This window comes from Pseudorasbora parva, chromosome 25, assembly GCF_024679245.1.
Source record: "Pseudorasbora parva isolate DD20220531a chromosome 25, ASM2467924v1, whole genome shotgun sequence".
NCBI lineage: Eukaryota > Metazoa > Chordata > Actinopteri > Cypriniformes > Gobionidae > Pseudorasbora > Pseudorasbora parva.
Window position 1 is genome coordinate 12,942,869 of NC_090196.1, and position 27,760 is coordinate 12,970,628.

The following is a 27,760-nucleotide window of genomic DNA, read 5'->3' on the forward strand; positions in this document are numbered from 1 at the left end:
ATTTTCTTTTTATTGTGTTTTTTTTTCATCAACATAGATCTATGACACTCGCGCACATGCATTTAACAAGGACATTTATGCTGAAAAATGAAATATACTAGACATTCAATCATCAAAGGCTTTGGAAAGAGAACATTCCATGCATTCTTAAAGGTCAGAAAGTCCAAGACCTCTGCAGGAACAACTCTCGATCCAATACAAGAAAGTGTCCGATATTTAAAGATTGCAAATCACTCATAACAGTCTCCTGCTTTGCATATGCAGCAGATTAAATAGAAATTGAAAACACAGCAACCCAAACCAAACATTTAATGTTTGGCAACCATAATAAAAAGTTTATACAAAAAAAAAAAAAAAAAAAATGAACACTACATGTGAGTAAAGTTGCGTACTGTCAAACATAATGCACATATTGCACCATATACAATTGCGAAAAATAAGAACATTTGTAAGTGAACGGTAGTTTTTTATATGGCATATTTTAGTGATCTTTTTGAGAATCTTTCTGATCCCTGCGGCATCAACCATTACTCAATTTTTTTAAATGCAACATTTCCATTCAAACATTCAGATGCGTCCTCATATAATTATAGACATTATTAAACTTCCTATAATTTGTACAGATAATAATACACAATTCCTGTGTACACATAAAACACCACAAAAAAAAGAAAAGAAAAAAAGAAAGAAAACCCACTACAATTGAATCTGCCTAGTAAGAAATAAGCAACTCTATTATGATGAGCAAGCTGATGAACAGCCTGAATCTGTCCGGCCTGTGTTTACAATATTTATGTGTATTATAAAACATATGACAGTCTTCTCAGATCATCTATAATCTTACAATTCCAATTTTTCAATATACATATATTTTTCTACAAAAATTAAATGCAACTATTTTAAAAAAGAGTGATTAAATTCCCAGGATATAATTATTATATCATGGATATTTTGTGGTCCTATAATAATAATAAAAAGAAAAAATACAGGCAACAGCCAGTAAAAAAAGACAAATATTGCAATAAATCCCTGAGGATTTTTTTGGGGAAAGGCTAAATGCGTAATCCACATTTTCATGTTTCAAAATACAGTGTTGCAGGTGTTCCGGCAGTATTTTGTATTTTTCTTTATCCATTGTCCTTATTAAATATCTTCCTATTTCAAAATCTAGCTGGTTCAGTAGCCCATGTCTGAAAAGTCTTCTTTCTGATATCCTTTCTGTAAAACACAAGCAGAAAACACCACAGGAGTGAGTGACGCTGAGTCTTAACAGGCACATAGTTGTACCAGAGTGCAACTCTGGCTACCATCCCAGAATTGAAGTTAGAAGAAAGAACATGTTTTGTGTTTTTTCCCCAGCCGTGGCGTCCTATGATGGTGTGTTTGGACATGCTCACAAGGAAATCACCTGAAATCAACATCTCAGGGTGTGTCTGAACATCTACCTCCCATATCAACACTCTTTAAGTGTGCTAGTGTGTTTTGGAAAAAAAGCAACTCAAATATAACTGCAAAATAAGCAGGCTGTTGCTTTTGATTATTCAGTATGATATGTGTTTGTTGTGTTTGTTGGAAAAGCAAATAACTGGGAAATGACTTGAGGGCAGGGCGGAATAACAGTTACTGTGACTACTAGTTCATAACGCACAAAACACAAAAAGAAACAGACACATTCTGGGTCTGGGTGGGTCTTTCTGGGCGGGTCTTTCTAAGCTGACTGAAAATAACGAAAGAAATCGGTTTTGTTTTTTTAAATTCCGTGTTTTCCCATTAACAATTTTCTGGATTGTGTTGTTGTCCCTTTGGACTCAAATTTAAATGATTAAATAAAAATGTAGTCATCAAAACAAAACAAAAAACAAAAAAGTAATTAATTGAAATCATAAAACGTATAAAGTTGAATGCTAGCCTGGATGCCAGCCAAACTCAGCCCCGCCCACAACATTTGAGCTAGGGCAGTTCGGTCTGGACTCGCTCCATAGAGGAGTAATTATCCCCGAACAGAAACTTTTCGGACCAATGAAATCATCACAGTGGGCTTTAGACGATGACGGACAGATAATAAACATTAACGTAATCATGCACGTCATCAACGGCGCTTGGTTAAATTTGTTCTAAATCCTAAACGGAGAGCTTGTTTGTATATGCATTCACCTTCACCATTTCTCTCTGAAATGATGATCATGTTGGGTAAGTACTCTGTGTATCATTAAAATCTTTTTTTTTTTACTTTTTTTTTTGTTGTAGGTCTATCCATTTGATGTTTTTCCTGGTTCGGTAGAAACACGCGCAATAATTATAGCCCGATGGAGCAGTTTCAGACTCATATTCTGACTAGAATTCAGTATGATGACGTCAGGATAGTTTAATGTTAAAATTTACCTAAAATTACACTTTTAGGCCCTATATACATTACTCTTTTCACAAATTCAAACATTTTTCATTAAAGCCTTATTAATTGAATTCATAAAAAATAAAAATCATAATTCAGTCCCCAAAAAGAAAATGTGTGGCAATCAATTAAGGCATAATTGGGCGTTCACACCAGATGCGAATGAAGCGAATAAATCGCGCTATTCGCGCCAAGTTGGACACATGAACATTTTGAATCCATTCGTGCGTGAAATTCGCTTCATTCTCGTGTGACGTTCACTACACAACAGACATTGGGAGGGGCTTCTGCAAGCAGCGGCAGACGTCAGAAGCACAAGCCGAGTTAAGGCTGCTCTCTCCGGGGTTAATGAGTGCCGACCGCTGCTGATCGCCTGGATCTCACACCTCCGAAAACGTCAGATTAAATTTAAAAACAGGCGCTCTCTTAATAAATAAACCACAGATTTGAGCTTTAAACAACTACAGTCTCGCCTGAAAAACTCTTAAAAATACATTTAACATACAGTATTTTTTAATTACTCTGGCCTCGAGTATCACATCTGTCACTTCACCACGTGACATCACAAGCAGTCTCCTGATTGGTTAACGCGGCGCGAATATTCGTTAAAGTAGGCGTGACAAACGCTCAATTCGCCTAATTCGCGATTCACCCTGCAGAATGACTATTCGCGTCTTTGCATCGACTTAACATGTAAATCATTTGCACTTATTGCTTCATTCGCGTCTAGTGTGAACGCACCATAAAACTATTTCATTTATCTAAATCAAACAAAATTAAACGTTTTTGTCAAGCAAAATGCTGTACAACAGAGCTTTGCTGTTCAATTTAAAACAAGGAATAATTATTCCTTAAAAGCAATTACATTTTAATAATGATTTATTATTTGTATTATTACTACATTGAGACATAGCTCAATTTTACAGTACAACAGTAATATATTTCCATCACAATTTCTTCAAGTTAAAGCTGCACTATGTAATTTTTCCGTCTGCTAGAGGGCGCCTATTCAAAACAAAGGCGTATTTTGATGACGCCACGTTTGAGTGCAGAATCTTGGGACATGTGGTTTTCACCTCACAGGTGGAAAATAGGACTCGGGCAGAAATCATGTTCATGAATGCGGTTATTAACGTTACTGTAGTGTGAAACAGAGCAGGACCGACTGTTGTGGGGCAGAGCACGGCCGCTGGAGCGATTGTTACACAAACACACTTTTTATTATGATGACGGGACACAGTCGTCTGCGCCATTTCTGCTTTTCCGGTCATGAGTATGGGGTAAAGCAGCTCTGTTTATCATATTAGATTAATTTAAGTGTGTTTAAAATGATGTTATGATGGCATTTGGAAACCGAGGGTAACGCAGATATGACGCAATTGACAGGCGACTCCCTCAAATGTCCCGGTTCATTGGTTAAAATAGCAATTTTCCCACAATTTACAAATAGTTGGACACATTGGGGATATTGTAAGAACTCACCTGAACAAAATATATAACACTGGCCTAGTGGTTTTTGGATATTTTACTGCAAAAATACTACAAAGTGCACCTTTAAACAGAACTTTTATTTTGAAATATATTAAACACAATTATGAACTTTGATTATATGTTTAAAAACAATATATTTTAAGTTTATCGCAAATGCAAAAAATGCCTACATTTAAATATTTTTAGATCGCAGGGAGATCGACTCAATTATGTAATTTGCAGCGCTTCATGGGAGTGGGCGGAGCTAAAGAGCTATTTTGGAGAGTATTGCTTTTTTCGACTTTCTGATTGGTGTCATTTTCTGTTGGGTGTTTAATGGGTAATGTAGTTTTTCAGCAGGTGTTCCATTGCTAATCACCATTATATAAATGGATTAACAGCCTCGTTCAGCTCACAGTAGGGCTGCCTTTAAAGGTTTATTAGTTATCGCTCAACATCAAATTTCCTTATGGAGAATTTTAATGGAGTTTTTTCTTTCGGAACCAACTATTACACTCTATTTACAGGTGTATTTGTTGCACAAGACTAAAAATATCTGATAATAGTAATAATATGCAATGATTTTTATTCGGCTGGTTGTGTGAGCTCAGAATGTCAACCACCATGAGGGGGAGACCTGGTCCATATAGAATATGCATGTCTCGAGCGAGTGTATAATAAGATCATAGCACTTACGTTTCTGTAATCTTTGTGTAGTTTCTTGTACTGGAACATGTTGCTTAGCACTGTCGCCGCTGCTTTGGCAGCTTTTATTTTGGCAGGACTGGGTAAAAATATTGAAATTGAAACATTAGTATGGAAAAAAATATATTATTTTGAGTTTGTTGTATAGTTGGATGACTTAGTTTTACCTGCTGTCATGGTTGGTCTTGATGCCCACCAGTTTGGACAGGCCATCGAAGTAGGTGATGTCCCGTGCAGCCAACATGCTGCTGGTCACCAGATTGTTGAGGGCTCCACAGATGTTAATCACCACCTCATTTGACGGCTCCTTCTGGCGGCCGTCGGAGGGCAGTTTTCTGACCAAGGGATCTACCACCTTAGTAGCTGAAGTAAAAAAAATTGAGCAATGAGCTTCTCTAATGCTACAGAGGTGTGACCGACTCTAGTTTTGTGGCTAGAGAAGGAAGCCTCACCCATGTCGTTCTTGTCCTTGGCATGGCGAGAGAGGTTTCTGAGGAAGCCGGTGAGAGAACGGAGCTCTGTATCTTTGTCGGTCCGTAAGAGATCCAGAATGACAGGCACCATCCTATTCTGCTCTATTGCCACACGACTCAAGATGGACGCCCACTGAGATATAAAAAAGAAAAAGAGAAGTTTAATCATTGAAATTAATTTGTCCGTTTCTAATGTGTTAGTACTAGTTAGACCAAGATGTTGAGAATTTGTTGCTAAGCTGTTCTGGGTTGTTTCTTAAGAGTTTTCTGAGCGGTTCCTGTAGTGTTCATAGGGTGTTTTGAGAGGTTGCTAGTAGGGGGTTGCAATTGCACCGTGGTTAATCTCAAATCTGACAAGGCTTCTTTAACAGTTTGTTGAAGACAAAAAAAATCAACGTGCATGGTAGGCTGCTAACCTATTTTCTGTCGATGGATATGCTCTGCATTTCGCAAGTAGCTGTCCTATCAACTGTTGGTATGTAAATCTGTTGCTGATATCAGTTCCTCACGTGTTGGTGTGTCGTAGTTTAGCATGGCAAGTGAAGACAAGCTACTTCCTGCATCATATAAATCTCTAGTCTGTGAACATTGTGGCTTTCCAATACATTATAGCGATGGTAAAAAAAAAAAAGTCGACAAAACAGTCACTTTTTTTAAACGTAGTTCGATGCGAGTGCTGTATGCTCTAATATGACCAGTCATTTACACCGTCATTACCAAGATGTTTATAGCTCGAAACAAAACACTTTGCCTTCTGTGCTAAAACAGACACTGATTCGTACAGGCACAAAACAATAACGAAGGTTCTGAGCGGGAATCAACAATAAAGACGGACTGGGGCCTGATGGACTAGGGCAAAGACTATAGATTTAGAAAGACGGTTCACTCCTATGACTTATGAATGGGAGAAACTGCAATGCGCAATGTGATGGAATACATCCCGTCTTCTACAGTATATATCGCTGATTGGTAAAGTCATTGCACAGCTGCTGTTAGAAGCTCCGGTTCCCATAGAAACCTGATACTTGTGCTTAGGACTGTAATTGGGCATTGGCTGGTCTGGCCTGAAAAAAAGAGCTTTTTTTCAATGATATCTGAGCATAAGAAACAACATTTAGTGGACAGCTCATGTCAGATTTTGTTGCTGATTTGAAATATGTTTTTTCACTATGAGTTCGGCAAGCAGTTTTGACATTTCAGGATTTCCCTATTCAAATAGACAGGATTGGGTTTTGGATGTCCGAAAAAGCTGGTCGTCGAGTGAACAGTTTTTCCTTGAAAAGGACTTTGCCTGGGGTCAGTGTGAAAGACACCGATGAAAGTGTGAAAGTCCCGATCGGCCAGTGCTGCATCGTCACAAGAGATGATAATTTCTGCATGTTTTTAAGGCTTGCCAATTTAAACTCAAGCGCAAGAAGGCGCAAAACTGTCGACGGGGTAAACCCAGTCTGATCTGCCGGTGATTTGATTTCACCTGGCAGCTCAGGCTGGAAACCTCTACATTCATTTATCCTGCTTCTATTACGCATTTGCGGGAACCAATCACAGACTAGATTATTTATCCGGCACGCTATTGGTAGGTTTAACCTAATGATGTATAGAGAAGGATAAATCGATGATCACGCCTCTTGTGGTCTGATTGGTTGAAGGACTATCCAATTGCATACAGTCATTTGAATTACCGTATTTCCTCAAATAAATGCCGGGGGGCAAATAAGTGTCCTGGGCTGGGGGGAAATGAGTGGATAATCTCCTAAATGCCGTTAATTTAATGCGAAACCATCCCGATGCCACGCGCCCCGATGCGAGTCATGCCAGTGTGACACACACTAATCCTGGTCTCTTCTATAGTTAACCTAAACACTTTACAGGGATTGCTTTGTAAATTAAATTGAGAATATAACGGATGCATGTGCCATTTTAAATAGGCTACTGTAGTCGATGAGAGATGCGACGTCTGTGAAAATACCGTGTCAGGCAGGCTACAAATATCGATCTTCACAATGCGTGCGCCTCAATCTGCTCCGTCAGTAGTCAGTGCACTGATCAGGGAGTCAGCCCATTGACTTACCGGTATGTCCTGATCAGTGCCCTGACTACTGAACTAGGGAGCTGATTAAGACGCACCTAATATTAGCCTCTCGTCTCTTTTATGTCTTAAGGGGGTCGCACCCAAGCCTTGAAGCTCAGCTGTGCGCAGCGCCGCGTCTCAAGCCTTGTTTATACTTTTGCCTGTCTCCGCTGACAGCGCGCTGCGCGCTCCTCCCCAAACGGACGAGGCCGCGCTCGCGCATGTGCTATTCTTTGAAACGACAGAGGGCGATTCGGAGTAATTGTTCAATAAATATAACATTTCACCAAAAACAACACTGCAAAGGAATCATGTAAAACTCTGTAAACCTTGGCTTGATATTATTACTTGTGACATAAGAACAAAATATGCACTAAATTAACGATCTCGTAAATATTTCCTAATTTGACTAAACTTTAATGTCGTGATTTATTTATTTATTTGATTAAACATGGATCTTTATTTAAAATGGTTTATTTTTCCTTTTTTTTAGGCTCATTCAGTAAATATAAGCACCTAATTTGTATGTGCAAACTGGGGGCCGGTGTGATGAGACGTCATGCTCGGCTAGATTCGCTGAGAACTCGTTCATCTTCGGATGCGGAGCTGCGCGCGGAATTACAAAAAATGCGTATTATGTTGTATGGTGATATTTTTGCAAATGTTTCTTTAAAAAAATCAATGATATTTGTCCACTGGAACGATCACTTTAAATTGAAAACGGTTTACATAAAGCAATTATATTTCAAACAGATGGAATTAGAAATACAGGCCTGCCCCTAATAAAAGCCTGCTTCAAATAAAAGCCGGTTCCCATCGGCAGTTCAGGTAAATAAAGGCCCCGGCCTTTATTTGAGGAATTACGGTATGCTTGTTAATCATGTCTCTTGTGGTCTGATTGGTTGAAGGACTATCTAATTGCGTACAGAGTCATTTGAACTATGCCTGTTGATTACGCCTCTAGTGCAGTAGAAAATACAGAGTAGACTCCCCAGACCAATGTTCATTCTTAAAAGATTGAGCTTGGTCTGGTGATAGCCAGACAAACAAAAGTGTGCACACTCATCCAAAGCGTGCACACATCTCAGACAGCACATGCACGCTGAACTGATTCATTTATTAATATAAATTATAGGTAAAGATTATATGAAGTGTTATTTTACATTTAAATACTACTGTTAAATACCTAGAAAACTCTATTTATTTATTTTATTTGTATTTGTGCTATTCCTTTTAGTTTGATTATACGTTCTTATTTTATTTGACAGTAGTCCTTTTATCCACTTAACATAGCAAATACCGAACCATACTGAAACTGTGAGCCTAAAACGGTGATACAAACCGAACAGTGAGTAATTTGAACCGTTACTCCCCTAGGTGACAGACTCTCAGATGTTTTGGGTAGGTGCTAAGGCATTTCTAATAAGTTTCTAATGTAAATATTTTACCCTCTTATCTCCGGCAGTGATGTTCTGCAGGGCTCCGGCCGCGGCCTCTCGTGTGGTGGAGTTGATCTCACAGCGCTGCAGCACCTGGTTGTACAAATCCACTATCCTAGGGTGCCAGAGCCACTCGATGTCTCTGGGTATCCGCGACACTTCTGTAAATGTAGTGAGGTCCTGGTTTTGTCTCTGGAAGTAAAAATTAAATCTGACATTAAGCTGTAATTTGAGCATGAAATTAGTATATTGAAAAAAGAATTTGAAAGCAACTTCTCCTTACGTCTTTGGCCTTCTTGCTATTAGGTGTGAAGCAGCCGATAGGTTCTCCTTTTGAAGAGCCCTGAGCTCGGCTTGGACCATCCAATCGTAACTGTGCCGAGGTGGGAATCTCACTGTACAGTTGAAAGGACAGATTCCTCAACACACACACCGCATTCTCGACACCCTGAAAGAGGAACACACACATTAATGGCTACATAAACACTCAGTTTGCAAGCATAGTCAACAACAGAGGCAGGAAATAAAGTGTGTGTACCACAAGTACCTTCTCCTCCACTCTAGAGTCCAGCATGCGTTTCTGAATATAGCCAACCAAAGCTTCTATAAGGGATGGGGTCTCTCTCATCTGTTGTCTGGTCTTCTCGTTCACTGAGCTCAAGTTCCTGTACAAGGAAGCAGAAGCTTATATTAAAGGCAGAATCTTGTGAAAAACACCACGACTCCATTCCCACGGCTATCAGCCTCACCCTGCTTGCTACATGTATATTTTATTTTTTAAATACATTTATTTGTAGTCACCAATATTTCTTTGTGGCGAGTCATATTTTCTCAACTGAAGTAGATTTCGAAAATACACTTTTTTTAAAAATTAATTTTAACTGTTATGAAAATGCTAAATAAATAGTTCTAAAAATAGGCTTTATTTTTAAATTTTCTAAAATATCCTAAAAAAAAAAAAAAAAAAAAAAAAAAAAAAAAAAAATTATATATATATATATATATATATATATATATATATATATATATATATATATATATATTAACACTTTATTTTAAGGTGACGTAGTTACACATTACTACATGCACTTACTATAGTAGTAACAGTAAATTATGCATATTTACCAAACCCTAACTCTAACGCATGCTAAAAATTTGTAAAAAATGTTCTATAATTGTCTAAAAATAACAATCCTTAATACAGCCTTCATTTTCTATCATAAAAAAAATAACGGTCCAAAAAATAGGATTCATTTTCTATAATAATAATAAAAACAGTCGAAAAAAATATCTTTCCTTTTCTATAATTTTCAAAAAAAGAAGCTTTTTTTGTTTTCAAGATTTACAAAAATTATATAATGAGAATTTACAACATGAATCCATTTTCCAAACCGTGTTTTTTTTCTTACCCTGAATCATTATGGTACACTAATAATAAGTGTTTATATTGGGACTATTTTAGGCCAGACTGGTAGGAACCGCTGCGGAGGAGCACAGTACGTGTGTGACTTGCCATAGACATAAACAGAGAGAAGTAGCTGCAATGTTCTTCCACAAGACGCATGCAGTTCTGTTTATTAACCGCTAGAGTGCAAAAAAAAAACTGTTACGGATGTCCTAAAATACCAGTCCTAAAATCATTTCCTAAAAGAATAATTTCTTTGGGCTGGGTTTTGGATTGAAACATGACTCTTAAGTGTTTTTGTTCTCAGGTTTCCTAGCAGTGATATGCCTAGAGGGGATTTGCATTCGCCGTAGTTTAATGAAGTTCCTATAGGAACAGGAAGAAGTAAAGGGGAACTCAAAAAAGTGTGTCTGTCTGTGTGTACCTGAGACAGCCAGTGGTGTTGTTGAAGATGTCGGATTCTGAGGGGCTCAGCTCAATGATTTCCTCCTCCCCCGTGCCAGAGAGGGGAATCAAAATCTTCTCCGTCAATTCGGGAAGAGCTGCTCGTGCCAACTTTTCTTTCAGGCTATCCTTAGAGGACAGATTCCACAGAATGCCTGAAGGGAGTGAGTTCAGGAGGGAGACAGATAAAGAGAATGAGGAAAAGAGCATGGGAGAGTGGCATGGGAAATAGATAAAAAATTGATAAGGAAACAAACAAAGGAGAAAAAACGGTGAAAGTAAAACAGGGGAAAGGCATCAGAAACCCCAAATTGAAATTCCTTGCTGAAGATTTACATCCTCCTTGACTTTCGTTATGATGTCATCCTCTTAACCCCCCTGTTTAGCAGTGTTCTCATAGATGAATGTTTATTGGAGATCCTGCACATCCAGACATGCACAGAGCCGTGAGCACTGACATAAACTTGACTCACAAACTTTCGCTACAGCAGTCCGCTCATTTCACTGCACATGTTGAGACAACGCTGAGCAATAATTAATGCAGCTTGATGCAATACTGTGAGATCGGTCAACGCCCTATGCGTACATACACACACACACACACACATCTAGACTTTAAAAACCTGTCATTTAATGACGTAAAAGGGTGCTGAATCTCACTATTATGAATGAAAAAGTCTTTGAGTTAAAGATAAATGTTTAAAAAGGAGTTGTATCTATATTTTTCACAATTTTTAGACATACTATATAACAACAATGGCAATCTCAGGATCAATTGCGATGAAAAATCCTAAAATCCAATTATATTTCATCCTGTACTACTAATTATCAATAAAACTGTTTAAACTGATTAAAATTAAATGTTTTAGAGATATTGTTGTGCTATTTATGCTAATTAGAATTTTGAGTCGTTAGCTTAGCAACATGCTAACACCAAACTTCACTGGAATAAACTGTGAATCAATTTTCTGTGGCACACAAGTCGCTTCTTACGTAGAGCGTTCCACATCAGTCAATAATGGGTACGTTATCATCATGCAGCCTTAAGATGTGGTCGGATTAACAGTTATTTTGTTAATTTTTTCCCCGGGTGAAATCCAGTCGTATCAATAGGAAAAGGGAATTTTCAAATTCGGGATCAAAGCAAAAGCAGGTTAAACCACTGGAGTCACATGGATGGAAGGACAGAAATCTTTTAGATTTAATCAAAAAGATCCTCATTTGTGCTCCAAAGATGAACATAGGTCGAATTGGTTTGGAACCACATGAGTGTGATTAAATGATGACAGAAATTCATTTTTGAGTGAACTGTCCCTTTGAGGCTCAGCTAGAATCTAGAGTATTTGGCCACACTTTAGTTTAGGTCCAATTCTCACTATTAACTATGACTCAATTAACTCCTAATTACTGCTTATTATTGGTTAGTAAGGTAGTTATGTTTATTGGGTATTGAGGGAGAACATGGTCATACAGAATAAGGCATTAATGTGCTTTATAAGTATGGACCCACTTCATATTAGGTGGCCTTAACTACTATGTACTAACATTTAAATCATAAATTTAATCATTTACATCTGTAATTAATTTCTGTAAATACATTTATAATTACAATACACTGTAAAAATAATTAGGCCCCAATTAAAACATTTCTAGTGACTGATCACATCTAAATCACATTAAATTGCATCAATTCACATAAATTCAATTTGGCCAACTGCAAATTTTAGATGTGATCAGTCACTAGACATGTTTTAATTTGAGAAATTATATATATTTTTTGTACAGTGTATTGACACTTCCCTTACTCCTAACCCTAGCCTTAAACTGACCCACACCACCACACCTGACCCTAACTTTACCCTTAAACTGACCCACACCACCACACCTGTCCCTAACTTTACCCTTAAACTGACCCACACCACCACACCTGTCCCTAACTTTACCCTTAAACTGACCCACACCACCACACCTGTCCCTAACTTTACCCTTAAACTGACCCACACCACCACACCTGTCCCTAACTTTACCCTTAAACTGACCCACACCACCACACCTGACCCTAACTTTACCCTTAAACTGACCCACACCACCACACCTGTCCCTAACTTTACCCTTAAACTGACCCACACCACCACACCTGTCCCTAACTTTACCCTTAAACTTACCCACACCACCACACCTGTCCCTAACTTTACCATTAAACTGACCCACACCACCACACCTGTCCCTAACTTTACCCTTAAACTGACCCACACCACCACACCTGTCCCTAACTTTACCCTTAAACTTACCCACCACCACACCTGACCCTAACTTTACCCTTAAACTGACCCACACCACCACACCTGTCCCTAACTTTACCCTTAAACTTACCCACACCACACCTGACCCTAACTTTACCCTTAAACTGACCCACACCACCACACCTGTCCCTAACTTTACCCTTAAACTTACCCACCACCACACCTGACCCTAACTTTACCCTTAAACTGACCCACACCACCACACCTGACCCTAACTTTACCCTTAAACTGACCCACACCACCACACCTGTCCCTAACTTTACCCTTAAACTTACCCACCACCACACCTGACCCTAACTTTACCCTTAAACTGACCCACACCATCACACCTGACCCTAACTTTACCCTTAAACTGACCCACACCACCACACCTGTCCCTAACTTTACCCTTAAACTGACCCACACCACCACACCTGTCCCTAACTTTACCCTTAAACTTACCCACACCCCCACACCTGACCCTAACTTTACCCTTAAACTGACCCACACCACCACACCTGTCCCTAACTTTACCCTTAAACGTACCCACACCACCACACCTGTCCCTAACTTTACCCCTTAAACGTACCCACACCCCCACACCTGTCCCTAACTTTACCCTTAAACTGACCCACACCACCACACCTGTCCCTAACTTTACCCTTAAACGTACCCACACCACCACACCTGTCCCTAACTTTACCCTTAAACTGACCCACACCAGCACACCTGTCCCTAACTTTACCCTTAAACTGACCCATACCACCACACCTGTCCCTAACTTTACCCTTAAACTGACCCACACCACCACACCTGTCCCTAACTTTACCCTTAAACTGACCCACACCACCACACCTGACCCTAACTTTACCCTTAAACTGACCCACACCACCACACCTGTCCCTAACTTTACCCTTAAACTGACCCACACCACCACACCTGACCCTAACTTTACCCTTAAACTGACCCACACCACCACACCTGTCCCTAACTTTACCCTTAAACTGACCCACACCACCACACCTGTCCCTAACTTTACCCTTAAACTGACCCACACCACCACACCTGTCCCTAACTTTACCCTTAAACTTACCCACACCACCACACCTGACCCTAACTTTACCCTTAAACTTACCCACACCACCACACCTGACCCTAACTTTACCATTAAACTTACCCACACCACCACACCTGACCCTAACTTTACCCTTAAACTGACCCACACCACCACACCTGTCCCTAACTTTACCCTTAAACTGACCCACACCACCACACCTGACCCTAACTTTACCCTTAAACTGACCCACACCACCACACCTGTCCCTAACTTTACCCTTAAACTGACCCACACCACCACACCTGACCCTAACTTTACCCTTAAACTGACCCACACCACCACACCTGTCCCTAACTTTACCCTTAAACTGACCCACACCACCACACCTGTCCCTAACTTTACCCTTAAACTGACCCACACCACCACACCTGTCCCTAACTTTACCCTTAAACTTACCCACACCACACCTGACCCTAACTTTACCCTTAAACTGACCCACACCACCACACCTGTCCCTAACTTTACCCTTAAACTTACCCACCACCACACCTGACCCTAACTTTACCCTTAAACTGACCCACACCACCACACCTGACCCTAACTTTACCCTTAAACTGACCCACACCACCACACCTGACCCTAACTTTACCCTTAAACTGACCCACACCCCCACACCTGACCCTAACTTTACCCTTAAACTGACCCACACCACCACACCTGTCCCTAACTTTACCCTTAAACTGACCCACACCACCACACCTGTCCCTAACTTTACCCTTAAACTTACCCACACCACCACACCTGACCCTAACTTTACCCTTAAACTTACCCACACCATCACACCTGTCCCTAACTTTACCCTTAAACTTACCCACACCATCACACCTGTCCCTAACTTTACCCTTAAACTGACCCACACCATCACACCTGTCCCTAACTTTACCCTTAAACTTACCCACACCACCACACCTGTCCCTAACTTTACCCTTAAACTTACCCACACCACCACACCTGACCCTAACTTTACCCTTAAACTGACCCACACCCCCACACCTGTCCCTAACTATTAAGGCTGATTGGATCTCAAGTGGATGGTTAAATGGGGTCTAAAAAAGTTCTGAGCTTGTCCACTTTTGACCACTTCCAGAGTTAGTGGAAAATGCATTTGACTAGATTGCTTTCATACTGTTAACGCTCATGTGGTCGGATACATTGGGACGGCAACAAAAGACACAGCTCCGTCTACTGATCTAATGTGTGAACATTATGGGATGTGCGCTAGCCAGACAGAATTTAAACGGTCGGCTGGAGACCCAAGATTGGTTTGAAGATGAAAAACGTACCAAACTCAATGTTCTCTCGGCATTCCTGATTTGTAATTTTTAAACTAGAGCAACATGACTGAAATGCCCACCTGTGATGTTCTTGCGGAGTTCATCGTCGTCTTCTTTCAGGGCCTCCATGAGCTTGGGGATCCCGTCGGCTTTAATAAGGCCCACTTTGTTCTCCATGTTCTCATAGATGAGGTTCCTGGTGGCGCCGGTGGCGTAGCGCTGAACCTCCTGATTGTCACTGTTGAACAGCTTCACCAAGCGAGGAATTCCCTGCATTTGGTTCACCTGAAAGACGCACAGGCGTTCAACTCAAATCGAAAACACACAATTACACATTTCGGCTTCAGATGAAAAGCAACTGCATACCTGTTTCTTTGATTCATTGTTATGGTAACAATCATGTTGGATGAAGGCAGCTCCCAACATCTGAAGTTCATAATCGGACTGATCAAGATAGTTAATGGCAGTAGGTATGTCCAAGGAGTTGAGTCTATACAACAAAATGAAAATGTATTTAGTAAAGTTCTGTAAAGAGTGATATTGCTCTTTTTTTAAGGACTTTCAAAATTGTACTCAGCTAACAAGGAAGGTTTGGCTAACGTTCTGCCAAGGTTCTCTCAAAGTTATGAACAAACCTTCCAGTAATGTTAAGAGAATGTTTGTTCAAAGTAATCTAGTCTTTAAAAATGTTCTCAAAACATTAGCACAAAAACATTGTTTATACATTGTTCATATTTTAAATGTTTTCATTGTAATTTTTGTTACTACTTGTTTCCGAATTTTCAGAAATGTTCTCATAATTTGAAAAATTATAAAATGTTCTGTTAATTTTTGTATAACAAGGAAATGTTTTCATTTTTATTTATTTTTTAATAATAAGACTTAATGGGAATGTTAGCAAAATAAAGCTGGTAACGGTTAGCACTTTAGCAATGAGCTCTGGAACTTATGTAGGAAATTTGGGTTCTCATCTCTTCTACTCATAATTGCTGGTCAACAACACGCTTCTCAATTTTTCCAAATATTGTTAAAATAAACATGGAGTGGAGTGGAGCTTGAAGAAAAAGGTTGTTCCGTTGTCAAGTAATTGATAAACTAGCCTAATCTTAGCTTCTTAAGTACTACTTCCATTTTAAGAGTCAGCATTATTTGAAAAAGTTCTGCTTAACAGACATTCCTCCATGTGTGTTTCTGTGTGCGCTGGTGCATACCGCCGGAGTGCTAGAAAGTGTGTGTTTTTTTCCCAGGGTGTGTGAAGTGTGAGGTGGCTGGACTGGTTTGGGTGTGCCTGCACAACAGACTCACTCTTCACTTTTTACACACATATAGGCAGGGCTGGGCAACATCAAATACACACATACATACACACATACATACACACACACACACACACACACACACACACTGTTAGCGCAACAAGGACAGATAAGCTAAGTGTGGGTGTACTGACAGGCTATTAAAGCAAAGTATAAATCATTTCTTGCTTCAAAGGTCAGCTGCACTCACTGTGGGTAATGACTGTTAGCCATACTTGCACACCAAGTATTTTAATGAGAATAGCTAATAGGCTAATTTGTAAACAGTAATATGTAGTTTGCATGGTTCAAATAGCTATGGTACATAATTATTGGAATTTTTGACCGAAAATAATAAGAAAGCGTTTGGTAAGACATGTTATTTGTGCATTTTAAGTGTGCATTTTTAATTAGGCCTACTTCTGAGTGGGTCTACGCTAATGGGGCTAGCAAATTACTTTTCCTGAAATCTTTAAAGTATTTTAATAATTTAAGCAAGTCAATTTCCTAATGTTTTGATACCAGACATCCTTAGTTAATAGTTAAAAATCCTAAATTATTTGGTGTGTGTGTGTGTTTATATATATATTAACTATGCTACAATTACTTTTTTTGAAAAATCCAGTAAATTAAATACTTGAGTTTTTAATTAGATTAGTTTCTCGTAATCATTAACTTGATGGACTCAAACCAAAAGATAAGACTGTTCATAATGAAGTCTTGTGTGAAAAACTTTATGAGCCTTATGTAACACCTGGGTGGGGAAAAAAATCCAAACAATAAAACCATTCAACATCATTCTACCTTCAATTCGGCAAGTTTTGATGGATCTCAGGCAGCAACTGTAAAAAAACTAAACTAAACTAAACTCTGCTTTGTGCCTAACGAAAACCCTTAGACAACCCCACTGTCCATGTCCAGAAAGGGAATAAAAACATCATCAAAGTAGTCCATATGTGACATCTGTTTGTTGATTAGAATCTCTTGAAGCATCGAAAATTAAATTAATTGATCAATGATTCGGGTCGCCAATGTCACGTGACTTCAGTAGTTTGACACGAGATCCAAACCGCCAAACTGCTGAAATCCCGTGACATTGGCGATCCGAATCACTGATCGATTCACTGATTCATTAACCGTTCGAATCTTTTTTGAGGAACACGGAAGAGAAGACAATGCTGAATAAAGTCATAGTTTTTGACATTTTTGGACCAAAATGTATTTTCGATGCTTCAAGATATTCTAATCAACCAACTGATGTCACATATGGACTACTTTGATGATGTTTGTATTCCCTTTTTGGACATTGACAGTAAAGTCTGCCTAGCATATGCTTTGGGACTAAAATATAAAATATCTTAAACTGTGTCTGAAGATGAACGGGGGTCCTACGGGTGTGGAACGACATTAGGGTGAGTCATTAATGACATCAATTTCATTTTTGGGTGAACCAACCCCCCAAATTCGGCATGAAAGACAAATTCACCCTATTCAGCTTCTAAATGCATGTTATTAATCTTGTTGTGAATGATTTATACATGTCTCAATTTTTAAATACTGTAATTTTGAAACAAAATGTTGTTACATGATCTTCTAGTGAATCGACATACTTTTTTTTGGTGACGTATACCAGACTTCTCCAATCATTTAGTCAGCTTATCTCCACCTCTTTCTTTCAATTGACTGCAAGCTTGCCTTCAGATCTGCCTCCATCCAATCAACAACTAAAGGACTGAACCAAGTCTCACCCTACATAAGCCATTTTACTGTATGTTACTGAGTAAAACTACATGTTGCAATATGGAAGAAAACATGCTATTTGCTTCTCATTGCAACTTCAATAATTAATTCCTTGCCTTGATCTGTTTGGGATGCGTTTTGCTATTTTTCACACACGTGTTCTTACCCGCTCAGATTGCCCATGCTGTCAGTGAAATCCATGCCGTCAAACACATCCTTGCCTCTCCCGACACTATGCATACTCCTTACGGAGCCGGCACGTGACAGTCTTCCCTGCTGCACCATCGCCAGGTTGCCCTGGGAGCCACTGAATCCTCCAGCACTTCCATACATGCCAGATGAGACATTGGACATGCGACTCGTTTGCCGATTGTTGATTCGGCTGATGGTGCGGTGGGCAGGGCCTTTGAAGGACTGCTTGCTAATGTAGACTTCCTGGTCCATGCCGCCTCCACCGGCCGAGCCGATCGTTCCGCTGAGGGAGCGTTTCATGGCTGGTAGCGTCATGGAACTGACCTGCTGCTCTCCTCTTTCAAATCCGTTCACTCTAGATGTGGAATACATGGCCGGTCGTGGGAAGGTTTTGGCAGCGTAGCCATTGCTCATGCTCTGCATGGAAGACTGTTGTGCATAAGTAGCATCCCGATCTGAAACTAGACTGCCGCCGTCGCTGTCATCTTGTATGGCATAAGGAGGCATAACCGGGCGTGGCATGGATGCCACACACATGGAATGCACCGACAATGCCTCCGGGTCGGCCCCCATTTGGCTGAAGGAACGAGTCATTGAGCCGACCTGCCGCATTTGAACTTGGCCACCGGCAGCTTGGTATCTGCCACCATGGTAACCGCCACCCATGGCCTCTTCCTGGTAATAAGCCCTGCCTCCTCCGCCACCACCTCCTCCTCCTGCTGTGTAACTGATTTTGGTACTTGGGCCGAAATCAACGGCGGAGCGGGAAGAGTAACCAGTAGTAGAGTACTGGGATGGACGCTGGGCCTAGCAGAAACAAGAAAAAGTTTAATATTGAATATCTATAACAATATGAAAAATAGCTATCGATTGATTTATGTTATCAAATTACATATGTTGATTCATTAATCAATACAATTGATATTAAAGTGTTAGAACGACCTCATGTCATTCAAAACCCTTAAGACTTTCATTTATCTTCAGAACACAAATACGCTCCATTGACAGTATACTCTACACAACTACCACTTTTAAGCCCCAAAAAGGTATTAAAGACATCACTAAAGTAATCCATGTGACTCCAGTGGTTTTATCTCAATTTTATGAATCAATGAAACGATGCAAATTATTAATATTTTGTAAATAAAGGCCTGGTTTTACAGACAGGGTTTAGATTAAGCCATGATTAGATTTTAGTTTAATTTGGACATTTCAGGGTTAATTTCACACACTGAGGCGCGTTTAGCTGTATACGTAAACATTTGGTATCATATCGGCGTTTTATCCAGACGGATCCAATATTTTGGGAGCCTGATACTGCTTTTTTTTTTTAAACTGGGTCCCGGGTTACATGGTCCCATTCATTCTTTCCTTTACACGGATCAGTTACCCTGGTCCCTTTAGAGGAAAACAATCCCCAAAGCATGATGTTTCCACCCCCATGCTTGACAGTAGATATGGTGCAACTCAGCATTCTTTCTTCTCCAAACATGGCAAGTGGAGTTTTTACCAAAAAGTTAGATTTTGGTTTCATCTGACCATATGAAATTCTCCCAATCCTCTTCTGGATCATCCAAATGCTCTCTAGCAAACTTCAGACGGGCCCGGACATGTACTGGCTTAAGCAGGGGGACACGTCTGGCACTGCAGGATTTGAGTCCCTGGTGGCATAGTGTATTACTGATGGTAGCCTTTGTTACTTTGGTCCCAGCTCTCTGCAGGTTATTCACTAGGTCCCTCTGTGTGGTTCTGGGATTTTTGCTCACCGTTTTTGTAATCCTTTTGACCCCATGGTGTGAGATCTTGTGTGGAGCTCAAGATCGAGGGAGATTATCAGTGGTCTTGTATGTCTTTAGCCTGACAAGCTAGACCCACATTAAGATGTTTGGTCTGGAAACTCCCCATTGACAGGGCTCAATCCGAGGGGCGGGATAAACGGTTGTCTTTCAAACTCCCTCTGGACGGGTGCATGCAATTGCATAGTGCTACAACCAACCAGAGCAACGAAGGTGAAGCAGAGCTGGCTGACAGATTAAACTTTCGTTGTATCCAATCGGCAAAACTCCAAACACATCTTCCCTTTTTAAGAATGACTTCAGTGGCGTTCTTTTCTCAGAGAAAAGCTTAACTCCAAGTCTTCCAGAGTCGCGGTCAAAGCTGATTCGAAAGACCGCCGTTCTCCAGCTTCTGTGTAGAAGCACGCAAGCGCAACTCGGCCGTCATTATGTTAAGCCCCGCCCACCGACGCTATACACGATGTGATTGGCATGACCAGAGTTTGGCGTTTACAGCTCAGAAGTGTATTGAGAGTTGCTAGATGACCCTCGCGGCAGATTAGATTTGCTGCCGTTAGGGTGCGTCTAGATTTCTAGGCTAGTATGTCTTCCATTTTCTAATAATTGTTCCCACAGTTGATTGCTTCACACCAAGCTGCTTACCTATTGCAGATTCAGTTTTCCCAGCCTGAGGCAGTTCTACAATTTTGTTTCTGGTGTCCTTTGACAGCTCTTTGGTCTTGGCCATAGTGGAGTTTGGAGTCTGACAGTTTGAGGTTTTGAACAGGGGTTTTTTATACTGATAACGAGTTCAAACAGGTGCTATTAATTCAGGTAACGAGTGGAGGACAGAGAGCCTCTTAAAAAAGAAGTTACAGGTCTGTGAGAGCCCGAAATCTTTTTGTTGTTGTTGACCGAATACTTATTTTCCACCATAATTTGCAAATAAATTCTTTAAAAATCAGACAATGTGATTTTGTGGATTTTTTTCATAGTTAAAGTGTACCTATGATAAAAAATTACAGGACTCTCTCATCTTTTTAAGTGGGAGAACTTACATAATTGGTGACTGACTAAATACTTTTTTGCCCCACTGTATATGATTGTATTTTGACCAGCTGAGAACTTGTGAAGAGCTTATAAAATGTGTGAAGAAGTCAAAACAGCGGCTGGAATCCCTCCATCACACACACAAATGAAGATCTGCTGCGAGGAGACGCGGTTCTGACTCCTACTGTGATGGACAACATCGCGACTGAAAAAAAACAGGTATGCTTGAGGATTCGGTCATTTTTTGGGTCACATCTTGTGGCATCATGTCCTGTTTTTGGTTCGTTTAAATGTCTTTGGTCTGTGTTGTGTTGATATCATTTAAATGAATCATTCGAACCGCACCAGAGTTCGTTTGGAAGCAGACAGAGACCCATCTTTTCAGGAGTCCCAGTCCGTTTGCACATCTTCAGACAAAACAATGGCAGTGACATTTAAGATATGTCAGTGCAAGTTGCTTTTAGTTACAACAGCTCAGACATGTATTTTATGCAAATTATGTTTTTTTGTGAAAAAAAAAGAACTCTGTTGCTTCATAAAACTGTGGTTGAACCACTGGAGTCAGATGGATTACATTAATTATGTTTTTACTACCTATCTGGTGCTTGAAAGCGGTAGTTGCATAGCTGTCGATGGAGGGACATATTACATTTAAAATATCTTAATTTGTTTTCCGAAGATGAACAGGTTTGACGGGTTTAAAACAACATGATTTGAATTTTGGTGTAAACTAACCCTTTAGCCAATATTTTACTAACCCTTTAGCCAATACATCAATATTTTTGGAGAAAGGCCCCCAAATTGATATAATGCAAATACATGATAAGTGCAAAAACTTTAGTATGATAATTTAAGTTTGAATTATTGATGGTTGACCCTTCCCTTACACCGGCTTAACCCATCCTTAAACCGAACCATACCACCACACCTTTCCCGTATCCCTCAATAGCAGCAATAGCAGTGTTTTGCAATACAACATGAACACAATAAGTACATTTTAACAAACACAGTACATAACATATGAAGTGTGATCCATACATGAATACATGTTTAATACATTAAATCGACAGCCCAAATGAAACATAGTATTACTCAATAGGAAAATAACTGAAAGGGAAGCTTAGAGATTTGTAAGTGTGTGACTTTTCATGTAGGGTTGTTAAATAGAGCTTTCCTGTGAAATATCACGCCTAACTAACAATCTCTATTACTCATTTCAAGATACATGTCCATACAGTCACACACTAAAAATATTTTAAACAAGCAAACCACAATTAAATATTTTTGTTTATAAGTTGAATGAATCTTACCACCATTGGTCTTCCGGCAGAATAGGCATAGGATTTAGAGCTGAAATTTGGGGTGAAATTCTGGCTCATTGTTGAATATTTTGTCATGGCTGTATAATCCCCAGATTCTAAGAGAAGAAAAATACAGATATTAATAGAAATGTTCATCTGAGTGGAAATTTGTGACTGTGAAAAATACTATAGACTAGTTATCCTCCCAGTGAACTTTCTCAAAGTGTTATCACATTCTACAAGTTTCTGAACACAAGAGTCACACCTAACAGCTCAGCTACAGCGTATTTTAAGCAAGAAAATAAAACTCTTTCTTAAATTGGCATTAAATTACCCTTTAGTTGGTGTAGACTGAAACTATTAGCAATAACCAACTAAAATTAAACCACATCCTCATTCTAATAATATGGCCTTTGATTAGCAATTCTTGCACTTTTTTTAATCCCTTAATGTTTTGCTATTTGTTTTCCTTTAGTTAAAAAACTAAGACAAAAAGATAATCAGCTAGATTCAATAATGAAATGCTTTAATTTCACAAACCTTTGCACACATCTGTGAACAATTTGTAAGCATTGAGTATTGTAAACCTGCATGGACATTCTTTAATACAAGTAAACAAATAACTTTGATGTTTTGTTTCACATTAGTCATGTTTAAGATGTCTTTGTACACAAGTTTGTCCACAAACATGCATGTTTTTCCTTTGATGGAACAATTAATCAAACAAACGCATTTTGTTTAACCTAAGTCATGTTTACGATAGTTTTTTTTTCATGCAAGTTTTTTATATAAAGATGTTTTTTTTGCTTTGATGGAACAATTAATCAAACAAATGCATTTTGTTTCACTTTTGTCTCGTTTACGATAGCTTTAACATGCAAGTTTTTTATGTAAACAAGCATGCTTTTTCTTAAATTAAACAATTAATCAAACAGACACGTTTTGATTTACTTTCGGCATGTTTATGATAGCGTTTGCACACAAGTTTGTATGAAAACATGCATGTCAGATTTAATTATTTAAACAACTTTGCTTTGTTTCATGTTTGTGATACCCATGTATATCCGTTTGTACATCTACTTTGTAAACTTGCACATCAGTTTTGTTTTTTTGATAGTTGGTTTGTTTCTTTGTAGTCAGGTTTATGACGCCATTGTATGCGAGTTTGTATGTCTTGTATAAATGTAATCAAGTGGCTGAATGGAGAGCATAAAAGTCTGCCTATATTGATCACAATAAGTTGTAGACGTTCAAATGTAAAGCCGAAGATTTACTGCCCTGTAAAAAAACAACCCAAAAAACCTCAAGCCTGTAACTTTACAGCTGAGTCAGTATAATCAGCATATGCCCTTGATGACACTGCAATTTCAATATGAGGCAAAAGTGTAGAGTTACACAAAATATACTGTGGTGCAAGTTTACAACAGTTTTACAGCATTTTTTGTTCTGGCTCAGCAACAGATGGAGTTGCATCTATGGGCATGCATGTACATGCGCTTGAGAAGGTGAATAAGGGAGTGGTATAAGCGTTCGATAAGTGAGTAAGTGTAGAGTGAGTTGTAGACAACAGACAGAAAAGACAGAACCGGTCTGATGGGACACTCCCGATGTCCCTACCCAAAAAAAAACACACGCCCTTTTCCTTGCCTCGCCCTGCCATAGTGCATTGCTTAGCCGAACTAAACTCAGATAACTATACAACAACTAAATAATTTTTCATCAGAAATTAAAGTTTGAATGTTTTTGTTTTAAAACGATCCATTTGACCTACATCTCTAAGAAATTGCTTATCTCAAACTCGTAACATATGCTTGGTATTTCACCATTGTCAGATCTAGTTTTCAGACATTTTCAAGACGTCCTCCAGGAAGCCTAGGGCCAGTAACAGGAATATTTAAGGCTGTTTGAACTTGTCAAATGCAGGTAACCTCATAAACCAGGGGTCAGGTTAACGTATCCACTAAGCACCAGCAGTTTTACCCTGAAAATATCTGGGGCAGACCCTCATAAAGCCAGGAATTCAACCCCACAACCACAAATTCTTAAATGTGTTTGATGGACCATACACACACAAATGTACAATGAATTATATTGTACTATAAGTTTCACTTGTGGGCACTGGAGGTAGTGGACTGAAACTAAAGGTTTGTCTTTCTACAATGAGAAAGTAAAACTCTTCGGCTTTCCGTCACGCCAATTGATATTCAAGCCATTATGATTGACGGCACCAAATTACATTCCTTTTGTGCATGATAAGCACTTTTTTGTTTAGAGAGGGTAGGGTTTTTTCAAAGGAGAGCTTTGAAACTTTCACTCTCACTTAGTCTTGTAACAGGAACTGAGATTACACTTGAACCTTGCTCAACTCGCCCCTGTAAATGATTAACACCAAACCAGAAGTCGCATAGTATTTCTGTCTGTTATGCAAGTGCTAATTATTTAGCTTAGCTTATCTCTAGTCTAAATGCCCCAAAAAACAAAACAAAAAAAATCATGACGTAATTATATATATATATATATATATATATATATATATATATATATATATATATATATATATATATATATATATATATATATATATATAGTTTTGTCTTGCTGTATTATATCCAAATAACAGAAACCATGTGACGTGACCACAGTTTTGCTACAGGCAGTTTTACAAATATTTAATAATTTGCATACTTAAGTGTAAACAACACAGTACAGACTGTACCTGTAAATTTAATTAAAATGCATGTGAAATCAAACTAACTTTCTCCAAAAGTTAACAAAGGTGTAATTCAACTCCACTGTTAAATGAAACAGCATCCTGCATAAAAGCACAGGGCAAAGCCTTTTATGTAGTCAGATGATGAGCAGATTAATAATTCAAAGGCTATTGTGTTATTACAGGTGTATTACAATAGTTCAAAGCGCGCAGTGACACACCTGAGGCTGCGTATTGTGACGAGGAGCCGTTCTGGCGCGGGAGCGTGGACTTCTCCGCCAGTCTCATGGTCACCTGCTGGTGCACGCGCTTAAATCTCGCCTCATCCTTGGCGTGAGACCCTCCATGCGCGAGGTCGTTTTCGGACGGGACCGCGTAAGTACTGACCGTCGAATTGGGCTGCAACGCCGTCAGAAAGACGTTCTCCGTGGTCACACTCACACTCATTTTGAAGCGACGATGGAACCGAGCTGAACCACCAAGACCGAGAAGTTACAGTCCCACCACAGAGAGTGGGAAAAGAGATAGTTCCCCGCGGTGAAGAAAAAAATCACGCGTCTTCGGTTAGACAGCTTGTGTTTCTCTGCGCTAGTGATGAAAATGAGAAGACGCACTGACGTTTGATCAGAAATCTGTGGCTTTTCCGTGGGAGTTAAAGTAGGCGGGGTTTAGATAGGCGAGTCATCGGTTACCTGAGCCAGGTAAACTCATCAGCGATGATGATTTAATCGTGTTTTAAGCAAAATGGAAATATATGTTCAATAATTTTTATCTCCCAAAGTAAGATATCTATATACAAATGCATAGCCTACTGTTCATATTATACCATAGTCCTAGCTATGTATAATTAAACATAATGTCAATTAATTTGGTTTCCTATTACATTAACTATCCTTTTTAATTATTATTTGTTATTATTATTACGGTACTTAGAAATAATAAGGTCTTACAAATGTTTTTAAATCATGAAAACTATTTTAAGGTTACCTCACTCTTAACAAAGTTTTTAAAATGGTTTTGGTTCCCAAAGACCATTTCAGTGATCAGTTTTTAAAATGTCCCTTTTTTTCTTAGTGGTAAGAACATTTTAAACATCTTTAAAGAACCATCTTTAAGGAAATATTCCATGGATGTTAAAGGAAGGGAGCCTTCAATGCCAACACAACCTTTATTTTTAAACATTGTTTTAAGTATAAATATGAACAGCCGCATGAAATTAAATAATATGACACGTTTTTCGTGAATAGTACAGCCTATTCTTCCATTACAATTAATAATACTTAAATAAATCGTTCTTCTAGCGTTTTGTCGTCACTGCAGCTACTCTGAAGAGAACGCGCTCTGGCATGCAGGTGACGTGTGCTTCAGTTTCAACAGGTTATTGTTGTTGTATCGTCGCCTAGCAACGGGTGGAGCCGTAAAGACGCGGGAGATCATGATCAATTCGATGCTTCACCTTCATCTAACCTAATGTGGGCTTTTTGCTTTCCATATATAAATTATTGAATGAAAAATGACCATAGGATACTTTTCAACTGAATTTTTACCGATGGCATAAACTTAATAGCTTTAGATTTGAAATTACATTTGGGTTTATAAAATAAACTCAATATAATTATATGCCGTTTTATATTATTTAACACAAAATTCAATTCAAACCTTGAATTAGCCTTTGTTCTTAGTGCAGACTGGTCCTCACAGGAAACTTCGTTGGAAATAAGCAAATCAGCATCTTCCTCACAAAGTTATCAAGCGTTTGCAGCCACTGAGTCACTCACTGATACTTGTTCACAAAACTGAATCATGCTTGTTCATAAGATGATAATATAAAACGGATACTTCACCCAAAAATGAGAATTAGCCCATGATTTGCTCACCCTCAAGTCATTCTAGGTAAATGTAAAAAAAAAAATTCAGATGAACACAATCAGAGTTATATTAAAAATGTCCTGGCAAATCCAATTTTATAGCAGTATTGTTGCTCTGTTTTTTTAAGTCAAATAACTCCACATGGCTCTGGGGTTTAATAAAGGCCTTCGGAAGAGAATATATTCCTTTGTGTCAGAAAAATATCCATATTTTAAAACTTGATAAAGTAAAGTTCCGGCCGAACGCCTTCCTTGGAAAAAGTGTTGAAAGTGCTTTCTCGCCGTTCAAAATGCCAATGCTACGTCTGACGAGCGCAACTGGTAGCGTAAAGCATTTTAAACTGCGGAGGCACTTTCAACACTTTTTCCAAAAATGTAATAGCCTACGGAAGGTGATCAGCTGAAACTTTAGTTTATAAAGTTTAAAATATTTTTATATTTTTCTGACACAAACAAATCGATTCACTGCCATTATAAAGCTTGGATTAGCCAGGACTTTTAAAAATATAATTCTGAATTCTATTCGTCTGAAAGAAGAGTGTCATACCTAGGATGACTTGAGGGTAAGTAAATCATGAGCTAATTTTCCTTTTTGGACATACTTTCCCTTTAAGCTATTATTGAGAGCTCACATAGAAAGTGTTTGCTTTTATTTGTACTCACCAATCTTTGTTCTCGCCAATCAGCAGGATTTAGCGAATAGTTCCAGTGCTGAGAAAATGTTGTTGGGCTGTTAGTGTGCTGTCTCTCAGTTAGC

General features: G+C 39.0%; 1 protein-coding gene across 2 annotated transcripts; it reads right to left on the reverse strand.

Moving 5' to 3' along the window:
• pkp3a (plakophilin 3a) lies at positions 1–27,760 on the reverse strand. Of its 2 annotated transcripts, none has more exons than XM_067436812.1 (13): positions 27,667–27,760; positions 22,435–22,541; positions 18,274–19,106; positions 15,439–15,562; positions 15,153–15,357; positions 10,380–10,554; positions 9,098–9,215; positions 8,834–8,998; positions 8,560–8,742; positions 5,020–5,173; positions 4,735–4,930; positions 4,559–4,646; positions 1–1,218 (listed from the first exon to the last, which is right to left on the reverse strand). In XM_067436812.1, the coding sequence occupies exons 2-13, from the start codon at positions 22,519–22,521 to the stop codon at positions 1,177–1,179; spliced, it is 2,370 nt and encodes a 789-aa protein (XP_067292913.1). In that variant the 5' UTR covers positions 22,522–22,541; positions 27,667–27,760; the 3' UTR covers positions 1–1,176. The 2 variants fall into 2 exon arrangements, with proteins under 2 accessions (XP_067292913.1, XP_067292912.1); XM_067436811.1 differs by lacking the exon at positions 27,667–27,760 and adding an exon at positions 25,357–25,739.